Raw genomic sequence first — 12,278 nt, 5'->3', positions numbered from 1 at the left:
GATCCTGTCTTCCCAGAAGAAAAAGTGTCTCACACTCAAGGAGTCTGCCCAAGAGAAAGGGTGTTTGCCAACCTTAGTGAAGAGTGCCCAGAATGTCCCCACTGTGTCGAAGCTGGGGCAGAGACCCCTTAAGCCACAATGAAAATGTACCCTCTCTTTGTCCCTATGAGTCAAACTGACTTGCATCTGGTGGCAACGTTTTTTCATTTCTCTCTCTCTTTTTTTTTTTTAGTAATTTAACAAACTTACAAGGTGATAACTGACCTGAATATCATTGAATCCTCAGGAAGAAGCAGCTGCAGAGTTAAGAAAAATATGTGGGCTACAATTCATCTCACCCCCAATGTGTTCATTCTCCCAAAACACGCACATCTTTTCTCAAAACAAAGTAAATACTTTTACTTTCCAAAGTATTCAAAAATGAAAAGAGAATGAAAACATTCCACAGGCAGAATCCAATAACAATGACTGGATTTACAATTCCTGTGTGATTCTCTGTGTGAACAGAGGCCCAGACTTTCTTACCCATTCTGTTTACATCTCTACAGTGACAGACTTGAGTGAATGTGATGGTAAATAAATAAATAAATAAAAATACAGAACAGAAATTTAGAGCTTCTGGGCCAGGGGCTAAGGAATAAGGCAGGGGAACCCCATTTCTCCCCAGATTTTCCCTGCCTAATGAATTGCATCAAAAGAGCTGTTCCACTCAGGGAGCTAGGCATCAGTTGGCTTTAGGCTGCAGGACCTGTGGCCGGCTACAGAGTTCCACTCAAGTAGGCTCTCAAAAAGCTCTCAGGAGAGCAGCTCTACTGCCAGGAGCCAAGAGATACAAGTCTAATTGTCCATACACAAACAGATGGATGGATGAATGGGTGGCAGGTGGATGGATGAGTGACTGAATAAATGGGCGGGTGGACAGGAGGGTGGGTGGGTAGATGGATGGAAGGGTGGGTCGGGACAGTGATGGGTAAGTGGGTGAATGAATCAGTGGATGGATGGACTGATCAATCAACAGATAAACAATACTTACAACGGAATATTACCCCACCTTAAAAAGAAAGAAAACTCTTAACACGTTTCAACATGCAGTGCCCAGAATGACTCTACTGCTTCAGGGTTCTTGGAAGCTGGGGCAGAGATTCTCATGCTAAAATCAAATGTGAAAGTGGGACCCAGCCTCTTGTCTGCCCTGCTTAGCTCAAGGTGTCCTTGCCTGTCCTTTATCAAAAGGAATTCTTGGACTTGCAGGAGTGATGAAGGTGGCCCTTCAAGGTTCTAAACATTGGACTCCAGAAGTCATTTGCTTCTCCAACAGGTAAGGACCTGTTGCCAGTACTGAACTGGGGTAGTCCATGTAGGAGAATTCCAGGTTCTGCCACCTTCACATAACTCTCCAGGCAGCTGCAGCAACCTCAAAAGCACAGCACCATCGAGCGATCAAAGCAAGGTCATGAGCACCACTGACCCGCCAGCAACTTGGCCCCAAGGTGATCGCGCATCTCTCAGCCACAATTCCAGCCCATAAGAACCGTCATCTATAACTGCTCAGGGAGCCTGGCAAGGAAGCAATAGGTGCCCAGCTTCTTGCTCTGCATTTGCAGTATAAATACCTGCTTTCCTCCACCACTGATTGTTTTTCCATGCGTTGAGCAAGTAGACCCAGTCTAGGGGTTCTGTGGCAACACCTCCAACTAGTTGGGGTCTTGTTCAGCAACAAAACAAGTTTCCTAAAGAACTGCACTGACCAGAGAGAGCCACTACCATACCTACCACTGGATTCAGCACCTGCTCAGCAGGCCAGGATCCTTTAGAAGTTCCAGGACAGCTCTGAAGACACCAGCCTGCTTCCACCTTCATCTGCCAACAAACTTCCCCTTTCCTTTTACCCTCAAACCTTGTCCTAGATATCCTGATTTGGCATCACGGGCGGGGACTGAACTTTCAGAAATATGATCTCTAAGACATATGCAGTGTCTTCTCATTGCCCATCAGTAGCTCAAAATTTTCACAGTGTACATGAGGCTCTTAGAAAAGCTTGTGGAGAAAAAGCACATCAAGGAAACAATATGCATGGATTTAGGTGGGTTCTTTTTGCATCAAAATAAGCTTATTTTAAATTTACATTTTCCCACAAACTTTTAAACACTCTTGTACTTTCTCCCAAACAGATGATGGCACAGAGCCAATCGTTTGAAAGCGAAGAGTCTGCTGTGCGGGTCGGGCTTTCTCCACGGACAGGCACTGCGCTTGCCTGAGGTCCTTCAAGACAAGTAAGTCCCTTCTGTTTTAAGCTATTCCTGGAGAAAATCCACTAGGAAAACAACTTCATTTTTCACCTTCTATAGGGTTGATGGAATTTTGGGAGGGGTGTTGCTTGTCCTTTTAAAGGCCCAGTAGTCCTTCACTAGACACTAGATTGGATGTCTTACTACAGAAGTGAGAATTCATTGTGAATTTTTAAAAAGAACAGAATTAAAGAGGGGAAAGCCACATGCAAGTTGGACCTACATGAAAATATCTGATTTCTTCCCTGTACTTGGTGGTTGGTATGAAGCAAGTAATTCCTCACAGAAGAGAAGGGTGAGAGATCTTATTTTCAAAAGACAAGAAAAGAGTAGGCTCCCTGGTTCCATGCTTCTACCTCCACCTGCCTCGGGGACATTGCATGGACGGACATGGCCTGCCTCCCCAGTGTCACGGGGACATTGCATGGACGGACATGGCCTGCCTCCCCAGTGTCACGGGGACATTGCATGGACGGACATGGCCTGCCTCCCCAGTGTCACGGGGACATTGCATGGACGGACATGGCCTGCCTCCCCAGTGTCACGGGGACATTGCATGGACGGACATGGGGGCTGCTCTTCTTCCTCCTTTAGCATGTTACAACCAACACATAAAGATATTCTACATCTTTACCAAACTCCACACAACAGCTGGGCTCAGACTACCAAATCCCATGCGGTGATTAACATGAGAATATGCTTACCAGCCACCTGCTTCAACGATTGGTCACTTCTGGAGAGGCCATCATCGTAATGTTCAAAGAGAGAGAACTCAGCTGGTATGTTCTCTAGAGAAGCGGTGTTCTCCATGGCAGAGAGCAACCTGGGCAGGGCAGGGACAGAGCTTGAGGTCAGTCAGGAAGTGACCAGCACCCAGTTGATGGTGAATGACAGGTAGGGCTCTCCTGCCCCCAAATGGGACATCAACAGTTTCACATCTGGGGGAGTCTCAAAAAGTTCATGACCAATGGCATTTAAAGATAGGCTTATTTTGGCATAAAACATTCCTGAAAGTCATGCATAATTATAACACCCTTTCCATAAGCATTTGTGAAAATACACATAAGTTTAAACTCCATACGCAGGCAACTGGCTGTACAGAAAACTTCATTCCTAGATTGCCAATTTTAAAAATCCCTTCGAACTATACAGTCTTAAATATTTTATTTGTAAGCTCCATGATAACAGCTATTCTTTTTTTTACTTCCTAAAGGGTAATAAATGTTCACAGATCATCTGGGAACTTCCACCTTGTAGGACATTGCTCATCTTCCTGAAGCTAAATTCTGAGTTTCTGGACATTCAGCTAGTTCACCTACCTCCTGCCAGGCACCATACCGGGTACAGCAGTGCAAAGGCAGCTGTTCTGAAGAAGGTGAACAAACAGTTTGTAAATTAATGGTTTTGACAGACTGAAGAGCCTCTTGGAAGGAAGCTACCTGCTGCTAACTGGGAGCATTCCTGTCCAGGGAAAATCTGGATTTGCACAAGAAACAGCTAGTCAACTGAAGGAGGAAGCAGGAAAAGACAGCATGCTGAGGAACACATCCGAGGGCCCCAGGGCGGCAAGGAGCCCTCCTCTGGGTCTCTTTCTCAGGCAGGAGCGCAGCTCTCTGCTTCAGCTGACACCATGGACATTGGGAGCAGAAACCCCCAGAGGCTTCTAGACTTGCTGTTGGAACTTTCCTCTTTAGACCCTTTCATGCTCCCCTGTTCACATAATTTGGATCTCCGGCAGCTCCTTGGCAAGCCTCTCATAGGCTGCCCGTGCCCCTTCTTGCAGCCTGGCCGGGTTCTATCTTCTTCATTTTTTTTTTTTTTTGTCTTTTTTCTTTTTTGGGTTCTATCTTCTTCAAAAGGCAAGAAAGAAGCTTCTCATCTCCTACTGCACTGCAGTGCCTTTCTAAGCATGCGGGAGGCACTTAATATATTTTGAATGAGTAAGAAGCTTGGGGTGAGGATATCAGGATCTCAGGCTTAGATGCTGCAGACAGAGGAAAGAGTGGGCTTATAATGGACACAAGCTGGTGACCGAGACATGCCCCAGGCCCTCTCAATCTAGTTGCCAAGTAAAGGTAGGACTCTTTGGAGCACAAAAGCTCTGGCTGTAGGTATCACAAAATACTTGAGCTTCCCAACTCCAGACATGTTGGATTTTAGCACCAGTATAGGATAGCAAGTGGACATCTTTGCATGAACAGCTCCTACACCTGTGGCCAACTCTTTCTTCGTTGTTCTAACACAAAAGAGCAAAACGGAGAAAAAACAACAGGCATCTTCTTAACCAGAACTACCTTTTCTAGACAAATGTGTTTCTTCAAGATAAGCAAATGCTTCATCTTAATATGCTTGACAGCATTCCTTAATGGAAGCATTGTGTTGAGAAAAGTCAGTTAATACCCAAGCACTGCCTTCAGAGATAAAGCAGGGAGGGAGGGAAAAAGGCAGAAGGTAGAATAACCCAGAAGATTAGCACTTCCTGTTGAAGAGCATCCCAGGCACAGGGATTTTTTTGGAGGTAGAAGCCTTTCGGAGGCCTTGGAAGGCTCACAGAGCAGTGAGGCCGGGCATCGGGTGCCCAGCACTGGCACACGTCCTCTTGAACAGGGCTTCTGTCAGCGCCCGTCTTTCTCTGCCAAGCCCCACACTTGTGTTGTTGTGGTTTGTTTGCTCATAACAGGAAAACAATGGTTATCTGAAGTGTAGTCTCCTTCAAGTGATACACAACTCCCGATCAACTGGAGCATGAACTTGAAATGAATGACACACAGATGAGCAAATGTCAGCACACGTCAAGGAATAGGATTTAGCTAATTCCCAGGAGCAACGTTCTAAGAGTGCTGGGGAACCTTTGCTCAGCCAAGGGCCATCTAGATGCTTGTCACATCACTCACGGCCATGTTATTGACTTGACCATCAGCCTGCTATAGATTTATTGAGTTTTCAATCTTACCTGAGGTTGCCTTGGCAGGGTGAGACCAAATGTACCTACCCCTGGACATGAGGGAAGTGTTCTATCGCACTCTTTAAGGGAAGGTTCTTCCCTGAATGGAAGAAATATAAATATGCAGACGCACATCTACACTGTCCAATGTGGATGGAATGGCACTACAAATCCATAAGTGTTGCAGATGAAAAATAAATATGAATAACATTTAGTAAGAATGTCTTTTTTTTTAATAAAGGAAGCTAGAGTAAAGTCTGGGATTGAGTTTCCTCAGCTGAGTGGAGCGTGTCAGAGACTCGCACCTGGGGACGTGGACATGGTAGATCTGGAGTAGGAAGATCAGAATCTTTAGTTACACAAGTTTTCCAGGTGACTTGGGCACAGCCAGTTCAGGGAACCACTGGGCTAGAGGACAGATAGTCACAAACCAGAGGTTCCCACCCCTGGCTGTGGACCAAAAGCACCCAAGAAACTTACAAACACCTAGGCCTCAGCCAGACCCATGGGACCTGCATCTCAGGGGATGATGTTCAGGCAGTCATCATGCTGAAAAGGCCCCAGATACTTCTGCTCCTACCAGAGCCACTTTTACCAACCCCATATTGACTACACATACACAAATCATTTTCAAAGGACATGTTGGCACTGCTCTGCAGAATGAATGAAGTTTTAATGAGCAAATAGGATTCATCCGTGAGGTTTCAACAATCCAAAATGATCGGGTTTCTAAAACATATCCATCTCCCATGTTTTAAAGGGTCAAGGGCACACAATACTGTGCTGCACATCGAACTGACACGAAAGTAAACTGGAGACAATGTTCACAGTTTAGGAACTGCATTCAAAATTACTCTGAAATGATAAAACAATAGGCCCGGTCAGCTGCAGAGACCTTAGGCCCTGCCTTGGGGCAAGAGAGACACAGTGGCAGGGTGGTCCAAGAATTTTAACATCATATGCTTTATTTTTTTTTTTTAGATTTTGTGTTAATTGACCCCTAAAAAATCATACCCATTTAGGGGTTACTGTGTGACGTTTCAATAACCAGTGTATGTATTGTATGACATGATTTTAATGAGCATTTTCTAATTTCTTGTTGGGTGCTTTTCCTTTCAAAAGAAAGAAGAATCCTCTTAGATTGAGTGTTAAAGGTAAATTTAAACAGGAGAGTTCACTGAGGTTAGCTGAACAAAAAGAGAAGATAAATGTATGACTCCCTTTTGAAAAGAAAATGAGATAACATTCCATTAGGATTACATAAGTCTCAAAACCACCCAAGGCAGAGCGCAATGATTTGCTCAAATATTATATTTAGCCAATAAGTCTAAGAATCTACACAATTTTTTGTGTGCAGTGACAGGCAGATGGTCTCGATTAGGCTGACAATGCAGAACACATCTCAAGGAAGCAGTCAGAAACCTAGTTAATGATCACTATTACTGAACTGAAGCACGTGCAATTTTCTTTGCAAGCCGTCACTTAGCTTTGATGAGCACTGTGTCTACAAGCAAGAAAGCCAGCAGCTCACGCAACGTAGTTCCACCGCAGCAGCTCAGTCTCTACAAAGCATTGAAACACGAAACGCTAAGCCATCAGCCATGCCACTTCCAGTTGGCTCTACACTACGCCCCAGAGTGTGTACCTGTCATTGATTTCCTCAAAAGACTTAGAGGAGGAATGCAGTGTAGGCAAGGAGAGAGAGAAAGAGAGAGAGACTAATTAACAACAAGAGGAAAATCAAGAAAAATCTCTAAGCCTGCACTTGCTACAAAACCATTGCCATTCGTTCTCCTTCCCCTGCCTTAGTGGCCACCTAGGTGAGGAAGAAACAGAGCTGGGGGTTGGGGACAGTGAGGGCGCCACCCGGACGCTGCGGAGTCTGGCTCTGTCCTCTGCCCAGTGGCCTGTGTGCAGCTTCCTCTCTACTCATTACCCATGGCTATGCTTCCAGAATGGAAGTCTCCAAAGCAAGAAAAAAGACTAGAATGTGGTTGTTGTGGGCTCAATACCAAATGTCATCTGCAGGAGTTTCTTTCCCATGCATCTCTGTAGTTCCCAGGTTTTCCAAAATGCACAGATGTTATGTAAGCAGTGGGTAGAGAGCCTAAACAAAAAATTGTTCTTCCAGACAGAGGGAAATGCTCTCATTAAAAGCCATAACAGGCTACTCAGGAAACAGGAAGCACTGAGTTAACCTCCCATTCCACCTGAGGAGCTGCAGGTGTCACTGTGGGCGCTCAGCCTTCCTCCAGCCTGGCACAGCAGTCTGAGCCCCCCTTGGAGAGGCCACGGTCAGGTTTGCTCTGGATGGCAGTGTCCCCAGAGACAAACAGGAAGCCGCACACTGTCCTGTTCTATCTTGTCCTTAATGCTCACACTTTGTCCCTGGTAGGAGGGAGCACAGGGAGGTGAGGCCACAACACTGTCTTGAGGAGGTGCTGTGCCCAGTGGTTGACGGGGCTTAGGCTGCCCTCCGGACTGACCTCTACCCCCAGAAACCCCTGGTTACTCCTGCTCCTGGAGAGCCAGCAGCTGTAAGCAGCAGGCAGCCTGCTCTCTTGGGGCCTTTGGGCAGCCTCAAGAGACTCATCTGTCACCACTGACTGGCTTCAGCGGAACAGCCCTCTGCCTGGACAACTGGCCACCACTAAGAGAGTAACCGTATTCTGTCACCCTTGTGTGTACTAGCAGGGCAGACCATTGCTACCATCAGCCACATGGCCAGCTGAGAGGGGGGAAAGCGGGAGACCTAACAAGGGGTCACCACAAATAGGGCAGGGGCAGGACAAGCCCTGGGGCCAGCTGGAGGTACCAGGAGATGGGGCTGGCCCTAACAGCGAGAGTGTGGCATCAATGGCCTTTGCAGCTTCTTTCCCTTCAAGAAGGTGACCAGGGCAGTGTGGCAGCCAGGACAGTGATACACAGGCCTGGCACCGGTGACCATCCTGCTATTTCAGGGCCCTTTCCTTCAAGCACTGGACTCAACGTTAAGGCCCCTAATGGGACAGACAGTGGAAAGGTGATGTCTGGGAGGCGGGCTTGCGCCCAGTGGTGCTTACGGTCAGGAACACGGCTTCGTCGAGCTCCTCGGCCTCCCTGACGATGCTCTCCAGGGTGTCCTTGGCTGAGTCCATGCTCTGCAGGAAGCGCACCATCTGGTCATGCAGGAACTCCATCTTCCTCCTCTTCAGCTCCTCGAAGCCCTGGGCCTTCGCATCATACTGTGCCAGAACCTTCTTCATCATCTGCTCATTCAGCTCCTCCAGTCTCTTCTCATTTTTACTGCAGTTTTCCTGAAAACAAAGCCAGAATGCCACTTCTGAGTGAGGCACAAAGTGTGTGCTTTTGTTTTTCTTTTAAAAGATCTATTTATATTGAAAAGCAAAGTGATAGAGGGAGAGATTGGGGAAAAAGAGAGCGATCTTCTATCCACTGGCTCACTCCCCGACTGGCCACATTAACTGGAGTTTTTATAGGCCAAAACCAGGAGCCAGAGCTTCAACTGGGTCCCCTAAATGACAGGGATCCAAGTTTCCAAGCAAGGAGCCTGATGGGGGAACTGGCCAGCCAGGATTTGAATTGGTGCTCCAATATGGGATGCTGACATGCTAGCCCACCTGGCCATACCATCAGCCCCTTTTCTGCTTTTTGAGAAAGACACATCAGCCTTTTAAAGAACTAGCCTCTGGCGCCAGAACAGTGCCCTGTCTACAGTGCCAACCTAGCAACCCCCTTTGCCATCATTAGCCGTGCACCAGAATTCATGGCCAGGATGTCAGAGGAGGCAGGTCATTGTTTCAAGGGTGTTGGCATCAAAGTCTTGCCCACTCATTGTGTTCCAACAGGGGTGGGGAGCCTGGCCTTCAGGGACTGGAGAGAGCTGGCTGCCGTTTTCTCAGCTCCACCACTGTCACAGTGTGAGGGAGGGTGCTGCCAGTATGCCATAGGGCACTGCCTGCCCAGTGCTCTCTGTGGGGGCACTGACTGCCCAGTGCTCTTGGGCGGGTGGCTGTTTCCACAGTGGCAGAGGCTTACTGACCATTTGGACAAGCGCAGACATCTGGCTATCTGCCAGAGCAGGATTTGCGGGGCAATCATCATTTACACTATCCATGCTCAAAAGATATCCTTGAGTGAGGGGGCACTAAAAGCAACTGCATGGACTACAGCAGGAGTTGAGGGCTCCCACAAGCAAACCAAGATGTGGAGTTGCCTGGTATCAGATGGCTGTGCCCAGCCTTCTGCAGTGGCCTCGGGCCCTGTGCTGCTCTTGATTGACAAGTGAGGGTGCTGGGCCATCTCTGAAGAATGCCACAGCACAGCGAGGGGCAGGCGGGCATAGCAGCTGGGCAAACTATAGCACAGCAGACTCCAGTGGCCTGAGCCTGGACACAGACAGTGACCCCTCAGGACCCTTCTGCAGGACTAACCCAGTGAGAGGTGAGTGGAACAAGATACTGAACTCATGTCTCAGTGTCTCATCTGTAACATGGGAGCATTAAGTAAAGTCAGAGGAAGCTTACAGAGCATTGCCCAGGTAGTAAGTGCTCCATACGTGTGTGTGTGTGTGTGTGACAGAGAGAGAGAGAGAGAGAGAGAGAGAGAGAGAGAGAGAGAGAGTTTTCCAATGCAAATCTTTCATCTGTAGGCAACAGGAAGTCCAGCCAGTTACACACAACCAGGAGATTCCAGAACCCTCACTCTGAATGGAACAAAATCTCCGATGGCAACCAACACATGTCTACACCAACCCAAGTCCATCCCTTTTGGCTCAGAACCTCTGAGCTGTGCACAGATCAGGATGAAGAGAAACGGAGAACTTACCTCCACAGTGTTAAAGAAGGATTCTATCTCACTAACAAAGGCTTCAATCCTCAAGGACTTTTCTTGCAAATTTTCCAGAAATTCTGCTAATTGAACCTGAGGGAAAGAACAAAGAGGTCCTTAGCCAATGATTTGGAGAAGTGGCCCCCATAGTCCTATAAGTTAAGCAAGTTTTGGTAAAATGAATTCACTCATAAGTCGATCTTCAAATTTTTTTTTCGCTGCTTCATTTAAATGGACCTTAGTTAATTAGGAGGTCTGTGAGTGCCAGCTCCCGGCTGCCAGGCCATTCTGCCAAGACAACGTATTTTCTCATGCAAAGCAGCCTTGGGTGGATGTGAATGCTTTTTGTTTGGTGAGGACTCGGATTTTCCTGCATTCCAGGAGCAGCAGCATCTTTGCTGAACTAGCCCCATACACCTGAGTAGCTTCCTCCTGTGTTTGCCTTGGGCCTCAGCTATGCCTGGAGAACCTAACCCTGAGAATGTGATGACATCTCTGTGGTTGAAAGTCCAGCCCACCAGTGACAGGGACCATCTACACAAGGGCCCAACAGTTAGGACGCTCAGGACTGTGGCCGGGGGGATGGCACCCACTCTACCCACAGTTAGAAACCTATTCTGCTAAAGGCACTCAGCAGCCCCGTAGGCAACCAGATCATCCATGGAAACAGCAAAGTGCGACTCTGATTGGCCTTGACGGACGCCTCTTCAGGATCCAGCCCCTACTTCCTCCCAAGGCCCCCACGCTCCCCACACAAGGCCCCCATCATCCCCAGGCTCCCACCACACAAGCTCTATTTTCCTTGGACCCATTCGCACCTGACTGCCTTTTCCTATGGTCCTCCCAGTCTCTAGAATGTTCTTCCTGCCCTTGATTGCAGTAAGTGATCCTTCTCACTGAAGTCTCTCCAAGTTCACCTTTGAGAAACACCTTCCCTAACCAACCCTCAGCCATACAACAGCCTTGCTCATGTGTGCACATACACACACACAGAGTATGATTTCTCAGGGTAGCTCCATCTACGTTACGAAGGAAGAGAAGTATGAAGGGAGAGGAGTGACAAAAGCTAAGGCGACAAGATGGGGACAGGCTGAGGAGGGGAAGCCTGTGGCTGTACCCATCAGCTCCTGAGGTGGCACCTGAGGGGGCACCAGAGCCCATACATGCACGCTGAGGAACTCTCTGCCACAACTTCTCTCAGGTAATTCTTGTTTGTAAGCCATAATCTTCACAGTGGACCTCATCAAGTAAGAGATTTCCCTTCAGTCAACCTGGTTTCTGCTTCCTCCTTCTCTTACTGCTCAGAACAGAGAAACCAGGCAAGAAAAACGGCCAAAGATTGCTAACAGAGGAGACATCCTCTCCCTCTATCTCTTTCTCCTCACTCTTCTTTAATTCACACTATCTGGATAATGATTTAATTTACAAAACCCACACAGATAACACATAAATTAGATGGTTGAAAACACTCCAGCCTCTTTCTGCTGATAGCACCCGGCAGGTGTCCAAGTGCATTCACTTCACTGAGGCCTATGTGCCACAGGTCTCAGATTCCGTAAAAGAAACCTGCCCACTTCCTATCCCCAAACTTGAACAGATAGAGTTCCAACAGAATTTCACCCTGCGAAAACAGAATCTACATCAAATTAAGGACTAGCTTCCTGGGGGGTGGAGAGGAATGCCAAAATCCCAATTTGGACTTCACTGAATGAAAATCACTAAGCAAGACAAGAGTGTGAGCCATGGTATCAGACAGACCCGGGGACCTAGTCTGCCACACATGACCTACAGCATCATCTCTCTGAGCCCATTTCATCAGCTGTAAATCGACAGCAGTGGAAAGACTGCTGTGAGGACCCAAAACCATCCTGTATGCCAAGGATGCAAAGCCATGCCTTGTACAGAGACCATGCTCAGCCCTTTGAAGATCCTTCCCACTTCTGTATCGGGCAAGAGCAGGGAGACAGGTGGCAGACCAGTGGAAGGCAGGTGGGAGGCTCCAAGTGTGGATGCTGAATTCCAATGGTGTGTGGGATGCAGCATCCCTGTCCTCACAGACACAACGATGCATGTGGTGACTAACGTTTTGGGTGAAACATCAGGGTCCTAAGACATAGCCAGCAAGAATGTAAGAATTCTCTATTTCTCGTTTAAATTTTGTACATGAAAGGAAGTATGCAGAAAACAGAAATCTAATAACATCTTACTTTCTGAGT

The 12,278-nt window shown here is 47.5% G+C and overlaps 1 protein-coding gene across 1 annotated transcript in view; it reads right to left on the bottom strand.

Moving 5' to 3' along the window:
• Positions 1 to 12,278, bottom strand: part of CMYA5 (cardiomyopathy associated 5) — a 55,355-nt gene that overhangs the window by 18,624 nt on the left and 24,453 nt on the right. The window contains exons 4-7 of the mRNA XM_058656186.1: positions 10,060 to 10,155; positions 8,295 to 8,528; positions 6,878 to 6,891; positions 2,993 to 3,111 (exon numbers count right to left, since the gene is read on the bottom strand). Of these exons, the coding sequence (XP_058512169.1) occupies positions 2,993 to 3,111; positions 6,878 to 6,891; positions 8,295 to 8,528; positions 10,060 to 10,155 (463 nt within the window). The remainder of the gene's footprint in view (positions 1 to 2,992; positions 3,112 to 6,877; positions 6,892 to 8,294; positions 8,529 to 10,059; positions 10,156 to 12,278) is intronic.

This window comes from Ochotona princeps, chromosome 28 (genome assembly GCF_030435755.1).
Source record: "Ochotona princeps isolate mOchPri1 chromosome 28, mOchPri1.hap1, whole genome shotgun sequence".
Taxonomy (NCBI): Eukaryota; Metazoa; Chordata; class Mammalia; order Lagomorpha; family Ochotonidae; genus Ochotona; species Ochotona princeps.
This window is presented reverse-complemented; position numbering and strand designations above follow the sequence as displayed.